At 49.4% G+C, this 24,881-nt stretch overlaps 1 protein-coding gene across 5 annotated transcripts in view; it reads right to left on the bottom strand.

Moving 5' to 3' along the window:
• Eri3 (ERI1 exoribonuclease family member 3) overlaps positions 1-24,881 on the bottom strand; it is a 128,358-nt gene that overhangs the window by 72,872 nt on the left and 30,605 nt on the right. For all 5 annotated transcript variants that reach the window (XM_051171670.1, XM_051171668.1, XM_051171669.1 and 2 more), the window contains 3 exons: positions 22,994-23,110; positions 16,798-16,857; positions 12,692-12,783 (listed from right to left, as the gene is read on the bottom strand). In XM_051171670.1, the coding sequence (XP_051027627.1) occupies positions 12,692-12,783; positions 16,798-16,857; positions 22,994-23,110 (269 nt within the window). The remainder of the gene's footprint in view (positions 1-12,691; positions 12,784-16,797; positions 16,858-22,993; positions 23,111-24,881) is intronic.

Raw genomic sequence — 24,881 nt, 5'->3', positions numbered from 1 at the left:
ACTGTGCTTGTCTGTCTGCTTTACTGTGTCTTCATTCTACCTTGCCCTGTGATTAGTTCTGATCGCCTGGTGCTCCCCACATGCCCCAGCACACTACTTACTTGGCCCAGAGTAGGTCTCAATAGGCTGGTTCCAGGCCTCGCTGACTGCCTGTGTCTTCACTTAACACCTTCCATGGCAGTTTCCTGCAGAATTCCTTAGTGGAAGAAACTGACATTTATAGGAAAGTCCTGGTGGACCTGGCTGACACGTGCCACTCTTACGTCAACAAATGGGGCACATCTGCTACTATGATCAATCATCTAAAATTGACACCCAAAGAATCCAACAGACTAAATGCAGCATATTACCAGAGGAAATGCCACCCCCTAGATATTTCCAAATCCCATACGTGAGTATGTGGGGACACAGAATAGTGTCCCTGTCAAGAGTCTGTCCCCTGGCCAGGCAGCCTCGAAAGGAGTCATGAGTCTTGTGGTTCTGGTTACAGAACTGAAAATGGGTGAAGGTTCTTGGTGCCAACCACCAAGCACACTACCTGAAAGCCCTCCAGCCAGGGTGGCAAGGGGTAGAGGGGGAAGCCAGGGATGGTGGCCTTCTGGCTAAAGCCACTTGTTAACAGGCCCTGGATTCCTTTATCTCTAGGGAAAAGAAGGTAGCACCGAGCACTGCCCCCTCCCATGCCTCCCAGCAGGGCCAGGGAGGACAGCCATTAGTGTGTACCTCAGCAGACAATGGGGAGGAGAAGTCTCCAGAGCAAAGGACAACTGCAGCAATTAGAATGCAGGGAGGTTCAGAAGCTATTTAACTGGGTGACCCCTGAGGTCGCTGCATCTGACTCCCATCCCTGGATAAATATTGTATGAGAGGGAGGGGGCGAGCAAGAGAGCCAAGGAGGAGGGGGAGGAAGGGGGGAAGAGGAGGAGGGAAGGAGGAGGAGGAGGAGGCGAGCAGCTCTTCCTTCCCCTCCTCTCCCACCCGTGTGCTGCCTCCAGCCACACACAACAGGAACATTATTTACAGCCCTGACAGTCAGAGCAATCACTCTGCTAACCAAGAGGGAATGAACAAAGTCGACTTACCAAAAATTGACTATGGCAATTGAAGAAGAAACCAGAGCTGGTGGGGGGAAGGGAGGTGAGCTAACACAGACACAAGGCTGCCCTCGCCCTCCGAGTCCTGCGGAAGTAGGTACTGCCACCCTTAGAGCCCAAAGCATGGCAGTGAAGCAGGTCTTGACCAGCAGAGTGAGTCAGAGAAACGAGGCGTCCTTTCACCACTTACCACTACACAGGCGCCCTTGGCAAAGACAGAGGCCTGGCTACCTGCCCAGAGGATTCCAGATCAGCCACACGCCACCTGCGGACCCAGCTGGCCCTTAGCTGACCTAACAGGCAAAGGCCAAGAACATGGAAGTAAGATACAGGAGACAGCGGCCAGGGTGGGGGAGGACGGGGAGCCTTGCGAGCAGGCTGCTCTCGGCCCCTTTGCTGTTCCTGCAGTCCTGCTCTAATGCACCCTGACATGCCTCTGAAGACAGAGAGCTGTTTGCAGTCAGCAGCGTGATTTGTTAGTAATTATTTCCATGGTGTCACATTGCTGTCACTCTGTTAACAAAGAGACAGGCTGCCTCAGGCTGCCTGCAAGAAAGCATCGCAGAGAAAAAGGCCTGCCAGGCTCCCGAGATTCTCTGGCAGGCTGGCTTTCTTCCCCAAACCAACATTCTCACAGGCTTTGGAAGAACCAGTTTTACAGAACTATCAAGTCTGAGCTGTATCACCCTTTAGCCAGGGACCCTGAGAACTTATCCTACCCACTCACAGCCGTCCTTTCCAAACCTCTACAAAGCTAAGCCCCAGAGTCCACAAATCATTCAGGCACAGGCCACCATGCCAACTGAAACATGAGGCTCCCTGGCCTTCAACTCCCAAACTCCCAGGCTCCTGGCCTCTCCTGCCTCATAGCTGTGTCTGCAGGTGCTCTTAGAAGCCTGACAAAAGAAACCTCACTCAGACCAACTCAGATACAGCCAGCCTTTCAGCACGGTGAGGTAGGGAAGAACAGAATGGCTGAGAATCTTCCCTTTACAAATTCACCAATTACATTCAGGAGCAAAGCTGCTCAGGAGCCACACCCTTTTAGCCTCCATGAACCAGAGCCTCTGACCTGCCTTTCCTAGGGCCTGGGTCAGCACCTGCGGGGGAGAACTGGCACCTTGCTTCAGTACAGAGTGTTGTCTCCATTACCCTGGCTGAGAATTAGAGGAACAGACTGACAAGCACTGACAAAACAGAGGTCACTCACCTGTGCAGGCAAGGGAAGGGGAAGGGGAATTCTTTCCTCTCACAGAGGGGAATCAAGCTTCAGGATAGTGGAAGGGAAACACCAATACTGAGAAACGCAATGCTGCAGAGTAGTAGCAGAGGTGGTGGCAGCAGCTAATGTCACCTCTCGCCTCATAAACAGGAAAGGAAGAGGGCCACAAGACCCAGAGAAGCCCTGTCAAAGCCATGGTCACCATGCTCAGAAGAACCTGGACAGGACCCAGAGTTCTTTGGCATGAGAGTCTAAATGGCAGAGGGTGCGTGCAAACTCGGTGAAGGCAGGCTGCCTGAGAAGGCCTTATCTTTGGTTTACTACAGTGACCGCGAGTCCTCCACCAGCGCTGGGCACAGCGGGTACCGAACTCCTGTGCTGAAAGAAGACATCAATAAGCCATAATGCCTCAAAATCTTCTTCCATTTGCTACCTGGACCTCAGAAAGAAGGGAGACCAGTGTGGGTTCCAGAATAGAGAAGGCAGGCTGCCAGGCTAAGGAATTGAAATGGGCGTGAAAGGATGAGAGGAGCTGAGACAAGTTGATAGGCTTGTTGCTATTTCTATGTCAACATAAACATGCATGCACTCATTCAGCAAACTACGCTGAATACCTAAAGAAAGTTGATGTTCCAACAAAAAGAACATAAGAGGGAGGTACATCAAAACAATGAAATACTAAACGACAACAAAAAGGACAAACTGACCTATACAACCACCCGAATTAATCTGTCATTACATGGTGCAAAATATATCAAACACAGAAGAATGCATTTTGGCCAGGCAGTGGTGGCACATGCCTTTAATCCCAAGAGGCAAAGGTAGGTGGCTCTCTCAGTACAAGGTCAGCCTGGTCTACAGAACAAGTTCCAGGACAGCCAGGGCTACACAGAGAATCCCTGTCTTGAAAAAAAAAAAAATAGAAACAAAAACAAAACATACAAACCAGAGGAGTACATTCTGTGTGACTTAAATTTCTATGAGGGTCAAGAATAGGTGAGCCGGGCGGTGGTGGCACACGCCTTTAATCCCAGCAGAGGCAGGCGGATTGCTGTGAGTTCGAGGCCAGCCTGGTCTACAAAGTGAGTCTAGGACAGCCAAGGCTACACAGAGAAACCCTGTCTCAAAAAAGAAAAACAAAAATGAAAAAAAGAATAGGTGAAACTAACCACAAGTAATGAAGTCAAAACAACGGTCAACTGACAGGAGGAGGCACGGCTGACCAGGCCCTGCTGAGGTGATGGAAGAGAGCCTTGATTGGGGCAATGGTGACACAGGTGTATACTTCTATACAAACGTATCATGTTTTAAATGGCGCGTTTATATTTACATACTTTACAATACCTGTTTTATGGCTTGATTTGGTGGTAGGGGTATACCAGGCATTGAACCCAGGTTTTCAGGCATGCTAAGCAAGCAATCTTTTTTAGCTCTTTATTTTGACTCGAAGGTTCACTAAGTTGCTCAGGTAGGTCTTGAACTGCTCTGCAGCCCACCCAGGTAAGCCTTGACCTTCTGATTTCCCTACCTTAATCCTCTGTAGCTGGGACCACAGGCCTCGGCTGCAGAGCCGGTGAGCTCATATCATGTTTGTCTATTTAAGACCAGAAACAAAACTTGGCATTCAAGAGTCACAAAAATAATAGTCAAGGCCTTAGAAAAGAAGAGTGTCAGCTTTAAAATACTGCACACAAATAAAGTAAGTATTAACGTTGGTTTCCAGGAGCACTGGTAGCTCTACTCAGGAGACAAGCTCCCCCAGCCTTCACTCTGACAGAAAACATATAGGCTTTCGGAAATGTCAAGACTCAAGAAGATTAAAATGTTCCACACACTGAGGACCAGGGCACATATCTTGGCCTAGGGGTGGTAGCTGGGAGGGAGGTTGCAATCCATGTCAGGTGAGCTCAAGGGGGACAGACAGGGAAACTACACGGTTCAGCTACGCCCCAGACAGTTTGAAGCGCTCTGCCACTGAGAAGCCAGACTTCCAGAGTCTGCTCTGGAGCTACAGACACAGGACCCAATTTGCCTTCCTGACAATCCAGGCACACAGACTGGCTGGGCTAGCCCAACTCTGCACTAAGAGGAAGGTCTCAGGGGACCCAAGCCTGCTGCCAGCAAAGACAAGGTGCTGAGACATACACAGATGGTCATGGGGAGCTTTTGGGCTAGAATCTGCTTCTAGACCACTTTTAAATAGTAAACAACTCTTCAATCACCAGTTCTGCAGCAGGCCAATGGCATTGCTACTGCTTTCAATATCTTTATCTTTATTCAGTTTAACTGGGTAAAACTTCAATTGGGGGTTGCTGCTGTCACTACTGTGAATTAAAGGCCCCACGCCTTCCCAGGGGTGAGAAGATGAGGCTGCCAATGGAGCTTCACTGTCTCTCCACGCAGAAGGACCCAGAAAGGAGCAGCAGAGGCTCTGACACAGGACACAGCTTCTCCTCCAGGGCCCCTCCACTCATGAAGTCCTTCCAAGACAGACTACTACCACAGTGAACGCTCCAAGGAAGGCAGCAGGGTAAGAGGCCTGCTAACCTGCAGCTGTAGGACCTCATGAAGAGCAAAAGGAGCAAAGGCTAGCAACCAGGAGCTGCTCTGGCTGCATTTCAGAAATGGACAATCCCTTTAATGCTGGTTCTAGGCCCAGACCCACAGGAGGGGCCTTCAGATGTTTCTGAGTAGGCCAGCTCCAAAGGCATCTGTGCTTACAGGCGCACAGGGGCGGGCAGGCGGGGGTTGGGGGGGCAGCAGCAGGAAAGCACCCCTCACTCCTCCATGCCCAAGAACTCTCAGCCCAAGGAGCTGTCAGGCTAACGAGGCTACCCCACCACCACTCCATCTGAGCGTGGCAGGCTGCAGCGCACGACTGGCTTCAGGTGGCTCTTCTTTAATTAATGGCATCCCAGACTCTGCAGGGAGCTTCACCCCACAATGAATGGCCCTCTCTCATTAGAGGCGAGCCTGCCATGATGTATTCAGGGTGAGGGCCAGGATTCATTTCCCTGTCTGTGGGTTGGGGATGGGAGGGAGGAAGAGGCAGCAGGGAGATTTATATCGAGTGACTTGGATTAGCTGCAGCTGAAACATGACCCCATCAACTCAAGCTGCCTTCTTGGGGCTAACCCAATGCACCTCTGATGCCGAGAGTGCTCTAGGGAAACGGAAGGGAGGGCAGAAGGTCTGGTTGCCATTCTCTCTGAGCTCAGACTCCAACTCAAAGGTCCAGAATTCCTATACAACCCCGGGAACATCCTCTCCCCTACCCCCACACATCTCATGTGCCCGGGACTTGGGACAACTGTTCCCATCAAGAGCCCTGTCGTGACTGGGAGGCTGACCCACTACCCCCCTATGTAAAGGGTGGAGGCTCTATTCTATGGCTTTCAGATAGCTCTTCTGACTTCTGTGGTAAGCAACACACAGATCCCTTACCGCAGAAAAACGGTCTACAACATGGCTTGCCGCTTAACTGTTGTCTGGATAGGACCCAGGTGTATTGTACCACAAGGCATCTCAGACATCAGACCAACTGGCACTAGAAAAAGACAGACATGACTCTGTCACAAAAACATGCCAATAGCTGTCATCTCACTATGGTGATCCACTGGGCTGAATCCCATTTCCAGTGTGGGAAGAGCCTGGAAAACTCAGTTCTCAGCAAGCATCTTTCGTTACCTGCTGAGCCAACTTACTGGCCCAGCAATTCTATTCTCCCACCTTCCACCTCTCCCTGGTACCATCTTAGAGGACCACAGAAGACTAAGTGATGAAACTGGGCCCTCTGGCAAAAGGGAAAAACTTGGACTCTGAGATGTTCCTGTGTACAGATTTGCCGTACACTTAACAAGAAGGCCACATTGAATTCCACTTGCTACTTTCTACCTGGTAGGATCTAGAAGTAAGGTGACTGAGGCCGCACAACACCCAGCCCTGTCCACTGCTTACAAAGATCCCAACACAGTGTTCAGTCCTGCTTGTGCAGAGAAACAGCACACTTCCAAACTCATGTTCATTTCCCTGTAAGCCCTCAGAGTGCCAGTTCACTAAGTGTGCTAGAAGATGGGCCTTCACATGCCCCCGTGAGCTAGTCCAGCAGCTGCTTCTGCAGGCCTGCTGTAACCCTAGGAGAGCCAGGGCAGGTGTCTGTCCATCATCTGCGCATGTATGTACTCAGGGCCCGTCAGCCGTGCTTCTCCCTGGTCCATGAAGGGAGTATTCATATACCCTTGCTCCCTACTCAGAAAGAGATGTAACTCAGTTCCGCTTTGCTAAGCCCTATTTGGCAATGTGTCTAAACACATGCAAACTTAATTAGTTCAGGAGGGGAGCCCAAGCGCTTGCAGTGACAGATAAAAGTAACAGGGAATGAGACAAGTCAGGACTGGCAGGGAGTTCTTACTCCGGCCCGTTCCCCCAGCAGGCTGCTAATCAAAGGTGATGCAGCTCGGAGCTGGGGACTAACTGGCGCTCTCTTGGACAAGGAGTAAGGCTCATAAGCTCAGGGGCACAATGAGATGCCCTGTGTGCTCCCAAACATAAATGTAAGACTGAGGTGTCCAAAATGGTACTGGCTATAGGCTCCTTATAACAAACACAAGAAGCCAGGTGGCATGACAAGGTAACAGCTCAGGCTCTGGCCCTCAGAACAAACAACAGACAAGGAAGATGGGTGTTCCCACCAGATCACACAGTGTAGATCATAAAAATGAGGACTGAAACAGATGGTCAATGGCCACGGTCCAACATATGGTGCTAGAGGCAGAAGCCAAAGGTTCAAATCCCTGTTCCACCAACAATAGGCTGTATGTTCTTGACAGATTCCTTATCTCTCTGAGCCTTAGCTTCTCAACTTATTTTTTTAATTTTTAAGTGTTACAAAAAGAACTATATCAGGACCATAAGATGGCTGAGCAAGTAAAGGCTCTTGTTGTCTTGCCTTACTAAGTTCAATTTTCAAGATCCTCATCACATAAAGGAAAGAACCAACTCCCAAGTTTTCTCGAAACTCTGATCTCCTAGCTTCATGGCACCACACACACACACACACCCCATATACACACCTCAAATTTAACTTTTTAAAAAAATACCTTAATTGGTAGGACAGGACTGTAGTAAGATTTAAATGACTGTGTAAGCAGCACAAGAGGTTGTGGTATGTAGTAAGAGCTTCATAAGCAATGGCTATGTTTCCTCTCTGCTTTTAAGTCTTTCAGGAGCCCCAGCCTCAGTCCCAGAGGCACAAATTTCTCAGGCAGAAAACTTCTCATGTGCCCAGGAACAAGCTCCTTCTCCCTGGCCCAGACCCACCCAACACTCAGCACTCTTCTGGAACAGGAATTCTGTAGGGCCACTCAACTGTTCTACATTTAGCAAACTATTGTGCCTAGTTGGTGTAGTTCAGTAACCAACTGTGTGCTTAGCATATGTGAGGTCTTAGTCCCCAGCACCCCCCAGTTCTAAGTATTTACCAAACAACCACTACACATCAAGCTTTGTCTGAGGATTACAATAGTGATCACAAGCTAGGGAAAGAAATAGCAGCTGCAGTAAAATTCCATGAAGGAGTAACTAAAAAAGCTCCAGGGACATGACAGTGGGAGGGCACAGTGCTGACGGAAAGAAGAGCCTTGGCAGTGCCTACAGAATACACTTGACCTTGAGGGTAAGGGTGCCTTGACAGGATGAAGCAGGAGTCAGAGCCTAGCAGAGCAGATCACCCAGAAAACTCCTGGGAAGTGTGGCCACCAGGATTTGGAGATTAACTCGTGTGGGGAGGAAAGCAAGGGCAGAGCTCTCCCAGGCCTGTGGAGGTACAGGAGGCATCTGAGTACAAGGCTGGGCATTCAAGCAGCTGATGGAGCAGACGTCTTGCCTCCAGCAGGATCATGTTGGTTGTAATTTCTCTTAGAAAAAAGACAGAGACCTCTGCACACAAAGAGGTGAAGCTCTAGCAAAAGACAAGATCACTCTGTTGAGAGCAAGACTGAAGGAAAATGAAAGATAGAACAGGGATCAAGGCAACACCAGTATTTTAGATACACCGACACTGTGGAGCACACCTCTAACCGCAGCACTTGGGAGGCAAAGGCAGGCAAATAGATCTCTGTAAGTTTAAGACCAGCCTAGTCGTCATAGTAATTTCTAGAACAGCCAGAGCTATGTAGACAAACCCTATCTCAAAAACAAAAACACCAACATTTAGGAAAAACTAAGGAAAGAGTAAATTGCGAAAGTGACTAAGATGGAGGAGTGAAGATTCAGAAGACACCAAGTTACAGATTGTTTCAAGATGATGATGTCATTAGCTTACTGATGAGCCTAGAGGAGCCAGCCTGACCCACAGCCAGCACCCCTCACCCACAGTGCTCTCCAGGTGCTGGTCTGTCGCTGTATCACTTCTCTCCAGGTACCAGCAGTCTTACTCTTCAACTTGACCACAGCCCAGTGCACACTCCCCACACCAGCAGTGAGCAGAGTCCCTCTGATCTTCAGACTTTCTTAATGCTCCAGAGCTTCAGGTCCACTCCTGCAGAGCTCAGGAACGGAGCACAGGACTGACACCCACCCCAAAAGTCATGGAAAGAACTGAAGACCAATGCCAGCCCTACCCTTAATGGGGCGGGAAAGCTTCCATGAGAGTCCCCTAAGCCAACTCTGCATAGGCTCCAGCCCCTCTTGCACCCATGACAGTGCTTATCCAAAAGGGCCTCTTTGCCAATTGTACTGAGGGTCTGTGCCTCCCTCCCACCAGTGTCACCCCTAGTCTTGCCTCCCTCGTTTGCTCCCTCCTTAGACCAAAAGCCCACCCAGGCAGCGTCTAGTGTACTTCTCAGATACACACTGTTCAGTGGGTAGGCCTGGAGCTCCAGACCGAAGTCTAGAAATCAAGTTCTTCAAATGGTCACCTGTGCAGGTCTCGTTCCTCACCATCCACAACCCTACCTGCCCAACATCTCAAGGATGAACACTCCCCAACAAGCTGAGCAGAGAAACAAGAAACCCCTAGGGAGCTTCAACAAACAATGGAAAAGAAGAGGAAAGGCCTGCTGAGGAGGAGCGGGGAGCTCACCAAACCCTATTAAGTATCTTTTCTATAAAAGTATAGAACAAAGCTGGAGAGATGGCTCAGTGGTTAAGAACTATCTGTTCTTTGAGAGGTCCAATTCCCAGCAACCACATGGTGGCTCACAACCATCCATTCTGGGATCTGATGCCCTCTTCTGGCCTGCAGGTGTACATGCAGGCAGAGCACTGTATATGTAATAATAAATAAATCTTTAAAAAAAAAAAAAGTACAGAAGACTATTAAAACCGGGTGGTGGTGGCGCATGCCTTTAATCCCAGCCCTTGGGAGGCTGTATTCAAGGCCACCCCGGTCTACAGAGTGAGTTCCAAGACACCCAGGGCTACACAGAGAAAACTTAACCCAAAAAACAAAACAAACAAAAACAAAAAACCAAACAATGAAGAAGAAGAAGAAGAGGAGGAGGAGGAAAAGGAGGAAGATGATAAAATCCATAACCACTAAACTAAAACTCACTGTAATAACACCTGTGGCTATAGCCTCAAGCCCTACAAACCCAGAACATCAGCTCATCTACTTCTGAAGAAAGATGGACACAGAACGATTTTGTCAGAACAGGAGCAGATTTCTGTGCCTCGCTGGGATTTGTGCTGCCACTTCAGGTCCCATTTTTCAGTGCTGCACTAATCAGGGCTTCTCCAACAACAGTGATGTGAGGCAGCTTTGGGGCTGGAGTAACAACAGCAAGGAGCAGCCGTGGCTCCCGAAACCAGAGTGCGAAATGAAAACATTTGCTGAATTCCTTAGACTTAGTTAAATCTGGAATTGGATGTCAAGATACGAAGTCAGCCACATACTAACAAGTTATGAGTGTCAACTTAACACCCCCTTGTCAGGCTCGGCAGCAGCCTCTGCCAGGCACAAAGTACGAGGTGGCTCTACTGAGAGCCTCTGACAGCCACTAGCTACCAAGGATCCAGAACACCAGTAAGCAGTGCAGTCACGCCACACTACTTACCTTTTCTCTCTGGCTGCTTTTATTTTGTTACACATCTAATTAAGAGCTTTCCCAGCAGTTCTGTGGAGTATTGCTTCTCAAAGGCAGTCACAAGCCCTCCTCCCCCACTGCTACGCAGCAGCAGCTGTCTCTGGCACACCCTTCTCCAGAGCCCCCTGACTTCCTCACCAAACTCTCATCAGCTCAAACTGTTAAGTGTCAGGATTCCTTTCTGTTTGGTTGAGTCTTTACCTCTGTGAGCCCCAAAGTATTCTGCTGTGTTTGATTTGTTTGCTGTTTATAAAAGGGATACATCGCCTCCTACCAGAGACAGTGGTTAGAATCAAATGACATATACACTTGGATTCTGCAACCCAATCCAGGCGCTGTTGCTTGTGAAGACACTGAATGGCAGCACCAGCACAGGCCAGAAGAGGCTTGACCAGTGAGTACAGGACCCTCTAAAAGCACCTCTCCATCTCATGAGGCAACTTCAAACTGAGGGGGCTCAGCAACATGGTCTCTGGTCCCACGCACATCAAGTTCTCTGATGAATGCATGTGCACACAATTCATCAGGGACAACAGAAGGTTCAGGAGCACTGAGAGGATGAAGACACCTGCAAGGAAAACACTGGAAGAGCAGGAGCCCTGGAGAGGCTTCCTGGAGGAACTGGGCCCCTGGGCCAAGTCAAAGCATCTTCCATTCGGGCTATGTGAGCCCCAGAATCTGTTATCAGCCAGAAACTACTGAATGGTTTCTCCTGGGCTGTAAAGCCCCTACACAAGACTCTCTAGGCTTCAAAGCTACAACACAGGATACACAAATGAAACAGCCTTCCTGGGCTAGGATGTAGCTCAGACGGTAGCATGCTTACCTAGCATGCACAAAGTTAAGTCGCCAGCACCACATATACCAGCGGTGGTGAAACACACCTGTAATCCCAGTACTTGATCGTACTAGGATTATGGTGGAGGCAAGAGGATCGGTAGTCATCATATACAGTGAGTTCAAGGCCAGCCCGAGTTAGTAATATATACATGGCCCTGTCTCAAGAAACAAAAAAACAAAAAAAGGAGTATCCTTACCCTCTCACCTTCTCTACTGAAACTTGTGATTCCTGTCTGCTTCCAGACTTCCAGACCCAGCCCATAAAGTTCTCCTGCCCTGTGGGATGACAGAGACCCCCTGGAGCTAGTGTGTGCACACAGCTTAAAGGGTAGAGCATGTGAGCACTGTGTGTCTGAGTGCTCTGGAGATCATTCTTCCTAACTCCCCCACAGAGCTGAAGTCCAAGAGCAGGCCTAACACCTGACTAGGGTATAAAATACATACAAGGAACCCTGGTGAGACGCTGTTACCTGATCTGATAGAAATAGCCACTGCAGTCACTACAACTCATCCTCACCAACACACACACACACACACACACACACACACACACACACACACACACACACACACACGGGGGGGGGGGGCGTGAAGAGGAAGAGGGGGGAGAGAGAGAAGGGGGGATGCTTGCTGCTGCTTCAGTCACAAAGAACACAGTGGTATCGATTCTATCACTTTCTCAGCAAACAGCGCTCCCACCCCTTTAGTCCCCGGGGGCTGTCTGAAGCCAGGTATCCATGAGGACAGAAAAGAAGCACAAGTGTCAACCCAGCAAAGGAACCTGTTCTGTCTTCCATAACCAGACAGGATCGGAAGACAAAGGAGAAGAAGTAGAGAGGTACAGAGGAGGGTGACTTGGGCAGCTTCCCAGAAGTAGCCCCCTCTCATCAGACACCGGGCTCTCAGCTGATTACCAGGGTCTTGCATACCAGAGAAAGGACCCTGGAACCAATTGCTGAGTCTGAATCCTGGCTGTGTAGCCGCGGGAAAGTTATTTAACTTCTCTGTACAATAATTTCTTTAGTTATAAAATAGAAATAAGAACAGTACCTACTTCAAAGGATCAGTGAATGAGCGCTTGCTTCAGAGCACTTCAAATAGTAAATACGATGTATTCTGTTTAAAACATTTTTTTTTCCTTCAAGACCTTTTTTTAACGCCTTCCTTCTGGGTCAGTAACACTCAGGGCAGCAGGGAGAAGAGCCGCTGTGAGCAGCAGGACGTGTCAAAGGCAAGAAGGTTCAACAACAACAGTTGGGGCTCCTAGTTTGTCCCTGCCCTGTTCCAGAGACACCTGGAAGCCACTGCTCCCAGCCTTTCTCTAACCCTGGTGGCCTCAAAGACCCAGGGACCCCTGCTGCCCAGCAGGCTTGAACATTTAAGCCCTAAAAGGCAAAGCCTGTTCCCTTAGATACCAAGCCCTGCAGCAAAGACGCCCTCCATATACTCACATGACTTTCAAGTCCCAATCTCCGCAGGTGACAAAAATTGACTTGACGTTTGGATCTAAGAGGCCTTCCTTCGCCATCCACTCATCGACCCTCTGTAAAGTACACAAGAACAGATGAGATTGTCCTTTTCCCTGAGCCTATGAACAGCCTAACAGTGACACAATTGTAACCAGAGCAGGAGGACTCTCATCCAGCATGCTCCGCTGTGCTCTGCACGCCCAGCCTTGGCTCCAGACTACAGAGGTTCTTGAAGGATGATCCCTTTGGGAAGACACCACAGCTCCTCTACCTGTTGCTGTGTGTGCCCGTGATCCCTTTTCTGACTTGACTGACTCGTCCCTTGGCTGTCACACAAAGACATAGCCCAACACAGACACAGGCGACCCCAGGCCCTAAGAACAGGGCAGCAGGAAGCCATGAGCAGGACCTTACCTGTAGCCTTGTTCATACCTGTGCTTTTTCACACTTAGAGTAAGTACTTCCTAACTGTGTTTATGAACTTAGTTACTAATTGAGTGACAATGAAGCCCATTTCCCTTGAGAGGAGACCCTCCCAGCAGTGAGGCAATGCTGCCTGCTCTAGTTGCTGAAAGCTTAGGAACAGGCTCCATGCTGCGTTCCTCCTTTTCCAGCAGAGTATTTGGAGGATGAGCCAAGTGCTCCTCGGGGAAGAGCCCATTCCCAAGCATCCCTAGTTCTTCCCACCCTGCCTCCAGCTGGCTTTACTGTTTGCACTTACACTGGAGTACAAACACGAGCATCGGCATATAACAGGAGAATTATCATAAAGAATTCATGAAGCGCTGCCTATTTTCCAGAAGATCTCGGGCACAGAGAGGGAGTGCAGCCAATCATACCATGGCTTCCACTTGCAGGGAGGATTATTTTTTAAGTCTCTATCATACAGTAGTTAGAAACATGGAATTGAAAGTAAGACACATCCAGGTTCCAACCCTTGGATCTTCCTTATCCCGGCTACACTGTTCGCTGGAAGTCATTTAAAAGTCATTTAACACCACAGAACCTCAGTTTTCTTCATGAAATGGCTCAGCTACAATGGAGGAGAGAAAGGGGGATGAAGAAGTGACTGGACTGCTGCAGGACCAACGGGAAAGAACACTCATGGCAACAGCAGGCATGATGTAATGACTGTGTTAACGTGGCTGTCAATTCAAGTCTGTCTTCCTAGCAGACTGTAAGAATGCAGGGCTTCTGCTTCATTCACCATCCTGAGCCAGTGTTCTAGTCAGTACAATGTGTTGCCAGGCATGATGGCACACACCTGTAGTCCCAGAAGTTGGGAAAGCTGGGAGTTGAGGATCACAAGTTTGAGGCCAATCTGAGCTACACAGACAGTTCAAAACCAGCCTGCCCTGAAGCAATAAATACCTGATGACCAAAAACATTAACAGATGCAAGTTTGCTGAGAACAAAGTATACAGTGTAGAAAAGACTGGAGGTCCAGTTAGAGCAGACTGCAGAAGGGCCATGTGCTTAGCAATGCTGGAGGGCACATGTGGGCTCCAGGGAAGAATATCCCAGCTAGTAGGTGTAGCTATCTTCCTGGCACTTCTGAGATGCTAGGTGTATCTACCAATATGACCAAGGACGCCTTCTATCTAGTTTCACAGGAGGCCAGTAACTAGAATGTGAGCGTTGTTCCCTTGGTACACACTGTGTAGACCACCCAGTCTGTATCTATGCCTTAGGATCTTCCCTAGCCCAGGACCCTCCTAAGCAGTGAGGTTGGGTACCCCACTGCTGAATGCTGTCTCTATCAGCTCTCTGGCTTAATCCCTCATGCACATGTACACACACACACACACACACACACACACACCATCACATCTTTACCCAAGATCACCTAAAGAAAAGACAGGCTTCATTCAAGAGACAAGAGAAGACCAACCCAGCGCTTCTTAAATCCATGAAGACTTGCTTTAGCTGACTGGCTCTGTATATTCAAGTAAGTGTCCCACGTGGTGGGATTCCCAACACCCCAACTCACAATGGGAAAGAGAGCAGGACAGAATAGGCCTGTCAGAAGGACTCCGCCAACATGACCCAAGAGACATATAACACTCCATGTGTGGCAGTAACTTAGTGAGCATCTTTCACTGTGAGCCTGCCCAGACACTCAGGCCTGACTTCCCCTGTCCTGCCTACATGAAGAAGGGCAATAGGACAACTCCACAGACAACTCCAATCTGTCAGGCAGCCCTTCCCATCACTGGCAGTGTAGCGAGCCCAGCCTGAGCTCTACTCAGAATATACGGGGCAAGCAAGCACCTTGCTGGCTGCCTTGGTTAGAAGAAGATTTTAGTTCTGTAGCTGCTCAGGACTAAGAGGATTGGTATGGTATCCTTGTCCTCCAGAAACTACTCAGACTGATGCTGGGGACCTCCCCCTCACTGGCAAAGTACCAAAAGTGGACAACATTCAGAACATTCTAAGCACCCAACTCCAGGGCTGTCCTGGGCTTGCCGGGAAGGTGTCTTGAGAATCCCTTCAACTCTGACCATTATTCTAATGACCCTGGTTTGGAGCTGACCCAGAACAAGCATTCTGTCAGGTCCCTAGCAACAGATGTTCCTGGGAAATGCTGTCAGTCCTCTATCCTCCTGTAGAGCAAGGCTGCTGGAGGCTGCTGCTGGCAAGGAGCAACCATCCTGAGGGGCTCCCTCAGTCCTCGTCGCATTGAACTACCTCTCAAAAGGGCAGTAGGACATGGAAGCAAACAGAACTTACCTTACCACATGTAGTCTACTGCAAGTGCCCTCACCAAGGCCACAACTGAGCGGACATGCCGGTACCTCTACACTCCAGGGACAGAGCACTCACTGCCACCGAGGTGAGCAAAGCCTACCTCTCAGACCTGTTCTATCCTGATGGGTTCAGGATGGCCATTCAGGCCATGACTTCCCCCCAGGGGGCAGGATTCACGAGTCAAGGGAGATGTCTCCCTTTTGATACCACAACTCCACTTCTTTGCTGTCCACCTCCTGAACACTGATAAGGTCCAAGCTTCGGATTTATGAGGCTTAAAAACAAATAAAGCACCTAATGAAATCTGCAGGCTTGTTCTTGTCTGCCCTCCTCCACAGAGCAGCACTGGCAAGGAACCATTTTCCTCAGAAAACCCTGAGGCTGGAGGGTGGAGGGGGGGGAAGGGAGGGTGGAGGGAGGGAGGGTGAGGGGGGGAGGGGGGGGGTGGAGAGGGGTGGAGGGCTAGAGGGGTGGGAGGTGGGGGGGATGGAGGAAGGGTGGAGGGGTGGGGGTAGAGGGGTGGAGAGGTAGAGGGGTGGTGGAGGAAGGGTGGAGGGGTGGAGGGTGGAGGGGTGAAGGGGTGGGAGGTGGGGGGACGGAGGGGTGGAGGGGGCAGAGGGGTGGAGGGGGATAGGCTGAGACCAAGCACAGCCTCTTCCTCATTCCCTCTAGCCAGAGCACAGGAAGCAGCGTCTTAACCTTTCCCAGTTCCCTGAGGAGAATATCCAAGAAGTGTGGTCTCTGCCAAGAGTTCTACAGTCTTTAATTTGATTCCCTCACATAGGCAATTGTTGTAATTATTCTGATTAGGAGTCATTACCCAGTGCAGCCTCTGCACCCGACAGGCACATCGCATCCAGCGGCAAGCTGCAGTGGGGCAGCAGCCTGACTGCAGCTCCTGGAGGAGCTGAGAGCAAACAAAAGCCATCGATGGGGAGTTCTGGGTGAGTTAATGAAGTGCTCACATGCCACAAGGAGCCAACACCAAAGCTAAACAAAAACACCTCAAGTCCCTGGGGCTGACCTCAAAAGGTTGCAGAGCACCTCCCCTGCCCCAACCCAGCCAGCACAGGGCCACAAGCCAGGTAAGGAGGGGTGAGGGGCTCTGCCTGACTCCTGGCAGCACTTGGACATCTTGTCAGTAACCCTGACGGGAACAGCTGGAGATGACAGATCAATGGTTCAATACTCTCAACAGCATGTCACTGATGTGACAGCAAATGTTATTCTAATCAAGCCATAATCATAGTCAAATTATACGGCTACATTCTCAGGAGGGGAGGGAAAGAAAGGCAGCAGGAAGAGGTCAGGGGTCAGGAATTAAAGGTCATTCAACCTACCTCCAGCACTTGCTGCAGGCTTGGTTGGCCGTCCACCATGGCTTGAATGATCCCCGTGAGCTGTAAGGAAAGAAAAACAGCCTTTGGACAGAAAGCCAAGGTGCAAAGGACTCATGTTGGACAGTCCATTCCGTTTCCTCAAGTCCTCCTTCCAGTGTGAGGGCTCGGGCCTCACTGCTTCAAGCTCAGAACCCAGTCAGGAGCTTGGGAACCATGTCCTAGGACCCTGTACGAACAACCCCAGCAGCCACCTTGCCTGAACTGGACCTGCACACACATGCTGGCAACACAGCAGGCTCCATGCTTGTTTAAACTTTGATGCAGGAAATATTTTTCTTTTAATCTTTACATGTCTTTTTGTATTCGACAGGCTCAGTTAGTTGCCACAAATTATTCTTGAGGCATATTAGACTCCAGCTTTCCAGAAGTTCCTGCAGAGCCTGTTGAGTGCGTGCTCCAGCTGGGCACACTTGGTTTTGACGAGCCACTATCCCTCTAGCACTTCCCCACTTACACTGTGAAGGAGATGTATGGACACAGCCACTCGATTTTCTAGTACAGAATGTTTTTATATTAATCTGTGTTTTAATTGGGTGACACAGGGAAACTCCTCAGAAATCTGCACACCTCAGTCCTCCACACAGCCTAGCCAAGCCAGAAGGCCACCTATGAGCAAAGGGGAGACAGAGACCAAACAAAAGGCCTATGTATAGACTCTGGCCTAAAGACTGGCTCACAGGCATAGGCTCTGCCCAGGTCAGGCCTACTTTTAAGCAAACTTGCTGCTTTGCTTTTTTTTTATTTTTAAAGTAAAAAATATGTCTCAAGCACAGAGTAGGCAGAGACTTCCTACCAGTAGCTGCATCCTGAGGTCCTGCCCTGGACACCAGCTAGAAATCGCAACGCTGTCCTGTCGCTGGCTAGTCTCACAAAGTGTAGTATGTTGGCTGGCTTGGAAACCACTTTTTGTTGAAGTGGGGGAAGGAGTCTAAAACTCCAATTAAACTATAATTACATTTAATGAATAACAAACACCCAACTCACAGAGAGTGCCGGCCCTGAGAGAGAAGGCTATTCTCTTATGGTGGCTTACATGGAATGGTAATACACACCTTTTAGGGAAGAAATTTTCATTTTAAGAATGCTGAGTTCCTCTAGGTGGGTTTCTGTAGTTCATCAAGTCATTATTAGGTGGTATTTTAAGGAAGTGTAAGGACACAGCCACTCTATTTTATATTCCAGAAACTGTTTTTATATTAATCTGTATTTTAATTGGGTAACAGCTGCTGCCTACAGACTTCCCATGGTCTAAAAGGAAAATAAATTAGAAAGATTAACTACACTGTTGTTTTTGCGAAGCTTTAACCCACAGCATGCCCACCCGGCTGGCACCTCCACACCCTTTCCTTGCTTGGAAGACCAAAGAACTGCCCAGCAGAGGGAGGGCCTGAGTCAAGGAGAAACACAACCCTGGTCCCCTGCTACAGCATGAGGGAGGGTGAGGCTCGCTGCATGGAGGGAAGCTGTAATCTGAGAACAGAGTGCTCCTCCTGTACTTGCACCTAGCACCTACTGTGCGCCAGAAGCAGGGCCTGCACAGGAACATTAAAGCCCTGCCTTCTTGGAATTCAACCTCTTCACCACAGTGCCCTCCTACGCCCAGCGCAGCTAGCACCCAGAGCTACCCAAGCTCAGAGCTGCACCCAGAGTAGCAGGTGTAAGGCCCACAGGGACCGGGAGTCAGGGTAGACTCTCACTCTCAACTCTGGACCCACCTTCTAGAAGTCAGACCGATAGACAGGCACTACAGCTGCTCACCTCGGCTTCCTTCCTCCCTGGCACATTCTTCCAAGGCGAGGGGTAGGTAAGGTCAGGCTGTGGTAGGAAAGGCCCACAGGCACTCCCACTTCTTGGAAAGCTCCAGGGTCCAAGTATCAGTCTGCATCTAGTATGAGTCCTAGGGCAAGGCCAGGCCCACTTCTTTGGCTCCCATCCCCAGGTAATTTAGTTAAAGCTAACACTGAATGAAAGGTTTCAGAAAGCTACATGTGCAGACAAGGGCACAGAGCAAGCCTCTCCCCTTCTCTCACCAGGACTCAGCTCAGCACCCATGAACCCATCGGCCCCGGGAAAAATCACAAGTAGGTAAAAAACATGACACCTGTAGTTTAGCAGCACAGCACTTGCTTAGCACACTCAAGGCCCTCAGTTCAATCTTTAGAGACACACACACACACAACACACACACACACACACACACACACACACACACACACACACACACACACACACGACACGCCTAGCATGGAAGTAACTGTGCTCGATGAGCTTCCTAGATGCAAGCACTCCACTGGTGGTCAGCCAGTGTGGCTCAGCACTGAGCTCCCGGTGGATTAAAGTCAGCCTCAGACAAAGGCTTCGACAATAGTTCAACTAGACATGGCCTTCTCTGCCGTTGAGGGCGTTCTTGTGGGGACGGATTTATCACCTCTCACCAGTACTGCCAGTGTGCACTGGCTGAAGAGGGCCAAGACTGAGAAAGTCATTCCCTGTACTTGATACACTACCAGGCTGTAAGTGGTGAGGGAGACACAACTGTATAAAACTAACTGGGAAGTTCTGTCTTAGGCCTAACTTACATCCTTCTTGCTGTAGTTTTAAGCCCATCCCACTTAATGTTTGCAAAAGGCTTTCATATCCTCACAATGGAGGTACTAGAGCAAAGCCAAGTGTTTGTTAAGCTGAGAACCAGGGCTCACAGGCTAACTGGGGCTCAGAAGCCTTAACTACTTATGGCAGGAGGAAGAATTAATGTGTGCTCTCTGGCTTCTTTCACTGAGGGATTACAGATTAACTCCCACTTCTCCAGACTCAGAAACCACAGGAGGGGACTTCTGACCTGACTGATAACACTGCTGCTTCCCAATGCCCCCTACCTACACAAGGGCTTTGTTCAGGGATGAGCTGGCTTCATCAGAAACAGCAGCAACTCCAGGAAGCAGCCAGAAAACTCAGTGCCAACAGCATGTCAGTGGCCGGGCGGTCTTCTTTCACAGTTTATCTCCAACACAATCGTATTCTGACACCAAGACGGTTTGTTGATTACATAAGCACTTGTCTCTGGTGTACAATCTGATAATCAGGCCCACTCTTTCTCCTCACACAAAGAGGCCAATAAATCTCACCCTTTATAAGTACAGGTGCAAGACAAAGCCCTTTACTGGCGTTTAGCAAAACGGGTATTTCTGTTTTTTTTTTCTTCTTCTTCTTCTTCACAGACAACAACAAAAGACTGTATATGGCCATGGACCGCAGGAGCCCAGTTGCTGGCGCACAAGCTCACAGGCTGGGGCAGACGCTAGAAGACACAGGAGAGGAGCATCCATGCCCTGTCAGGATGAGTGGCAGTGAACTCAGGCATGCCTCACAAGTCAGCATGAGCGTCTGTGGGACTGCAGACCTGCTCAGGCCGCGCCTTCTCTCTGTGGGCCAGCACTGTACAAGCATGCGCTCACACACACATGCACATCTACAGGTTAAAGGTTTCATTTGGGTGTTTTTTGACTTATGTTTTTTGAGACAAGGTCTCATTACATAGTCCCAGGCCTTGGTATTACAGCCTTGGACTCAGTAGGTTAATCCAGGCTGGCCTCCAATTCCCAGCCTCTGGTCTCAGTATCTCAGGATTTCAGGCAGGAGTCATCATGCTGAGTTGTGTGCTTGTTTCAGGCAGCCTCATGTGGTGCAGGCTGGTACAGAACTCCACATCCTCCTGTTTCTGACTCAAGAGTGCTAAAGTTATAGGCACCTGCCACTGCACCTGAGCATACTTAGGCTCTTAAGAAACTGCTCTGCTAGAGGAGCTCCTTGGTCTAATCTAGAGGTGTGAGACCACTGCTCACACATTTACTAATGAGTGAGTCTATGAGTAGGTCAGTTCCACTGCTATCCCTTTAAAAGTGGCTCCTGCCAGGGCAGGTGGAGCCTCTCCCTGTGCCTACACTTCTTTTCAAGACCTAGTTACAGCTGGTGTGGAGCCAGGGCAACACTGAGGTAATGTGATGTTTTCCAAAGAGACTTTACTCACTCAAAAGGACAAGTGTGAGGCCAGCAAGATGGCTCATGCAATAAGGGCACTTACCACCAAGCCTAAGGACCTGAGTTCAGTCTCTGGGAAGTACTGATTCCCATAAGCTGTCCTCTGTCCAACATGCATCACAGCAAACAGATTTTTTTTTCCCCTTAAAGGCCAAGTCAACAGTATAGTAGCTTTGGAGGAGACACAGATACCTCCTTGGCAATAGCCCCTTGTTTTATGGAGTGCACATGGTACTAGACCCTCATAGAAGGGAGTCAGAAATGGACCAGGTCTAGTTTCAGCACTCTGAGAACAGAGTAGCAAAACAGATAAACCACCAAAGTGTAAACTACCAATGGCTGTGATCTGGGGTAAGCACAACCCAGGCTGTGCACCACGGATGGCTGCAGCCCTATGCAAACTCAGAGCACAAGCAAGCCTGGGCACACTGCAGCAGGTGGGGCCGCGGAGTCGGGAGTTTGAAGGGTACAGAGTTCTCACAACCTGATCTTTGTCTTCGGAACAGCTGTGCCCCATGATCCCAACATAGGCTCCCACTCACACCGCCCTCCAATTATGGATGGTCTTGGGTGAAACTGCCAAGCAGAAAATACACGGTATCCCTGTAGTCTCACAGAGCTGCATCAGCCACTCTGTGCTGGAGGGTGCTGCGGGGTGCCTCCCAACCCCACTCTGTGCTGGAGGGTGCTGCGGGGTGCCTCCCAACCCCACTCTGTGCTGGAGGGTGCTGGAGGGGTGCCTCCCAACCCCACTCTGTGCTGGAGGGTGCTGGAGGGGTACCTCCCAATCCCACTCTGTGCTGGAGGGTGCTGCGGGTGCCTCCCACATCATTTGTTCCCCAAAGCTAAGCTAACCAGGCTGGCCAGGTTAGTACCTAGATGGGAAGAGAATAAGGCATGGCTTCCAGGCCACTGGGATCTTAGGTGGTGGCTAGTGTAAGCTTCCACTGGTAACTTTCCAAGAGGGGGCAAAGGGTAAACTGGCCACTTACTCTGGTAGGAGAGGCAGTTTCCAGGGGAAAGAGGGGAAATGAAAGACAGCTTCCACATCGTGAGTTTGAACGAAAGGCTTAGGAGAGTGCACACCTGGGCAGATGGGTATCTGCCATAAAGGTCCAACTGGGCCAGATGGCAAACACTGGCTATGAGTTCAGGAACAGCTCTGGAGCCCCCATCTGGGCTCATCAGCCTCAGTGCTGGCTGAACCACCCACTGCACATAGCAGGCCCTTCCCCAGCCTGTTCCACAACAACAACAAAAATGTTTGGGGTTCTTCAAGTACTTCTTTCCCTTACACGTCACTTATGTGTAGAAAGTAGGTCCACATGTGTGGGCAAAGGCTCAAGATATCTCAGCTCCATGTTAATGTTTTCTGTCATCTCTGCTGCCCTGCATGCCTTACCAGTGATTCTACCACAAATGCATGGCAGGGGCAGCTACAGGAAAGCAGACAAAGAAGGGTTCTCTACACTACTCTGAGAGTCGGCACTCTCAAGACCTCCCCGCCTGCCCCAGTAGCTCTTCTAAACCTCAGGCAATCACAAGTATTCCAGATCTGTTTTCACAGTCTGTACAATGGGGTCAGTGCTAATCTGTAGACAAGGGAGCCAAGTGCAATATGAGCCTAGATAAGGACACTGCAGCCTTGACAGCCTGTCTTCTCTGTCCTTGGTGGGAGAGTCATGCTTTACTTTGCAGGGAAAAGCATCAGCAACATTTTAGGAAGCTAAGAAATCATGAGCATAACAATTCCTTCTAAGTGCCTGAAATCCTCACCGCCTGCCAACAGGCCCGATTGAAAACGGAGCTGGAAAGATCCTGAGTCCCAGAAGCTCCATATACTTCTAGATTAACTCCAAGTGTCCAGTTGCCAGGAATGTTGGGGACAAGAAGGAAAAGGAAAAGAAAAGGGAAATGTTGGGAAATCTGGGACAAATTGTACTACTGCTGTCCCTGGGGACAAGTACTAAAGCAGACACAGATTAAAGTCAAATGAAAAGCCATTGCTGGGCTCCTAACTTAACCACTCTCGGGCCCAGCGTTCCCTGAGTGGCCTGCACGATCCAACAATGCCACCGCCGTCTCCCAAGAGCCTTACCTCTGTACAGAAGGGGGTGAGCTGTGGGTGGACTACAGGCTGGACATACATGTGAAAGGTAGACTCGATCTCCATGGTCCGGCCATTCAGCTTCAGGATGGGGAACTCAATGATTTCCTGGAATGCCAAAGAAACAGTGAGTGGCCGTGGCTCGCTCTCTGTGCCAGCCCAAACCCAAGGCTAGAAGAAGTGATGTCAGCATTTATAACCCTGCTGCTCACACTGCTGAAGGCCCCATTGTTTTGGGAGAGGAAGGCAGTGGTGCACTCTGTCTGCCTGTTTCCCTCACAGAGAGGCCCAGTGACTTGAGCCTCCAAGAGAAAGAAAGGCCTTCCCTCTCTTGCCCAGGCTACTCTGTCCTGGAATGTCTGGATCTCCAGGTAAGCAAGCAGCCATCAGCTGCTTCCTTGTATGAAACTTAAACACTGACAGAGGAGGGAAGCAGTCTCCACTAGTTTTTGTGAGAAAAAAAAAAAAAAACATAACAAACAAACCCCCAAAATAAAGCCAAAGGGGATACCAGAGAGAAGAAGAAAACAGAACACAAGTTAATAGAGGCCAGTGCCTCCCACCTCTCCTCCAAGCACTGCACACTCCCCTTTGCCTGTCCCTACCCGCCCAACCGCTTAGCAAGCCCTTCCCAGTCTGCTGGAAGGTAATGGAAGAGGAAGAGGAGGAGTGACAATTTGTTTGGTGTCTCTAAGATTAATTTGTCTCCGTTATTTAATAGAGATGCACAGCACCAAGGTCCTGGTGTGCAAACAGGCTTGCAGGATGCTGGCTGTGCAGCACGCCTCATACATCGTTCTTGGAAAGGGAGGGATGCACCAGAGGGGGGAGAGGGCAAGAGAGAGCACGCGCACCAGAGAGAAGAGGGAAACCAAGGGGAGAGAATAAAAAAATATATTGCTTTTTAATATTCAAAAACAGTTTGCAAAATTTAATCAAAGCAGAGGAAAAGCTAACATTTTTACCACTTTGACATTTTTATTAGCGCTTTCATAAATTTTTAAAACATGAATGGAATTAGTTTACAACACCCACACACACACAAAAAAACTGCCCTGAAAACATCTGGAAGAGACAAATAGGAAATAATAAAAAAATAAATAAAAGCAAAATCTTCCAAGTAAAATTAGCATGTGAAAAAAACCTCCACTGCAGAGACAAAAAGGGAGCTTAGCCCACACAAGGGCCCCAACAGTCAGCTCCAGGAGTATGCCAACCCTCATTTTAGAGAACATTCTCCTAGCTTCATCAAAACCAAAGCAGAGACAGGCTAGAGAAGCAATGCAGAAACCATTACTGCTGACTACTCCTGACCCCACTCAGGGGAATCAGTGGGTGGAAAAACACAAAGTTCTCATGTCCCAAGGGTGACAACTGCCATCCTTGTCAAATATATCCACTAATATTATGGACTTTTTTTTTTTTTTTAAGTATTTCAATCCAAAGCATGACAGTATGGCTGAAAAACAAACCAAGGCAGTTAGACTTCTTATCAGAGAAATGTAAATGCTCGGCTGCCTGGTACCCTGGGGCCAGTGGTTCTCAACCTTCCTAATGTGCGACTCTTTAACACAGTTCCTCATTTTGACCCCCAACCATGAAATTATTTTCATTGCTGCTTCACAGCTGTAATTTTGCTACTGTACGAGTCGCAGTATGAATATCTGATATGCAGGGTGTCTGATACTCGACCCCTGTGAAAGGGTTGTTCAATCAGACCCATGAGCCCTAGACTGATGCCCAAAGAAGATGGAAAAGATGATGGGAGCTTACCTGGTCCCCCCGGGCTGATCCCAGAGCTGAAGAAGCTGAAGGGACTTATTACCAGACACAGGAGGGGCAAAACAGCTGCAAGGCAAGGACAAGAAGGCCTAGACTG

Source organism: Acomys russatus, chromosome 29 (assembly GCF_903995435.1).
Source record: "Acomys russatus chromosome 29, mAcoRus1.1, whole genome shotgun sequence".
Taxonomy (NCBI): domain Eukaryota; kingdom Metazoa; phylum Chordata; class Mammalia; order Rodentia; family Muridae; genus Acomys; species Acomys russatus.
The sequence above is the reverse complement of the archived record's forward strand: the minus strand, read 5'-3'. Positions and strand labels throughout refer to the sequence as shown.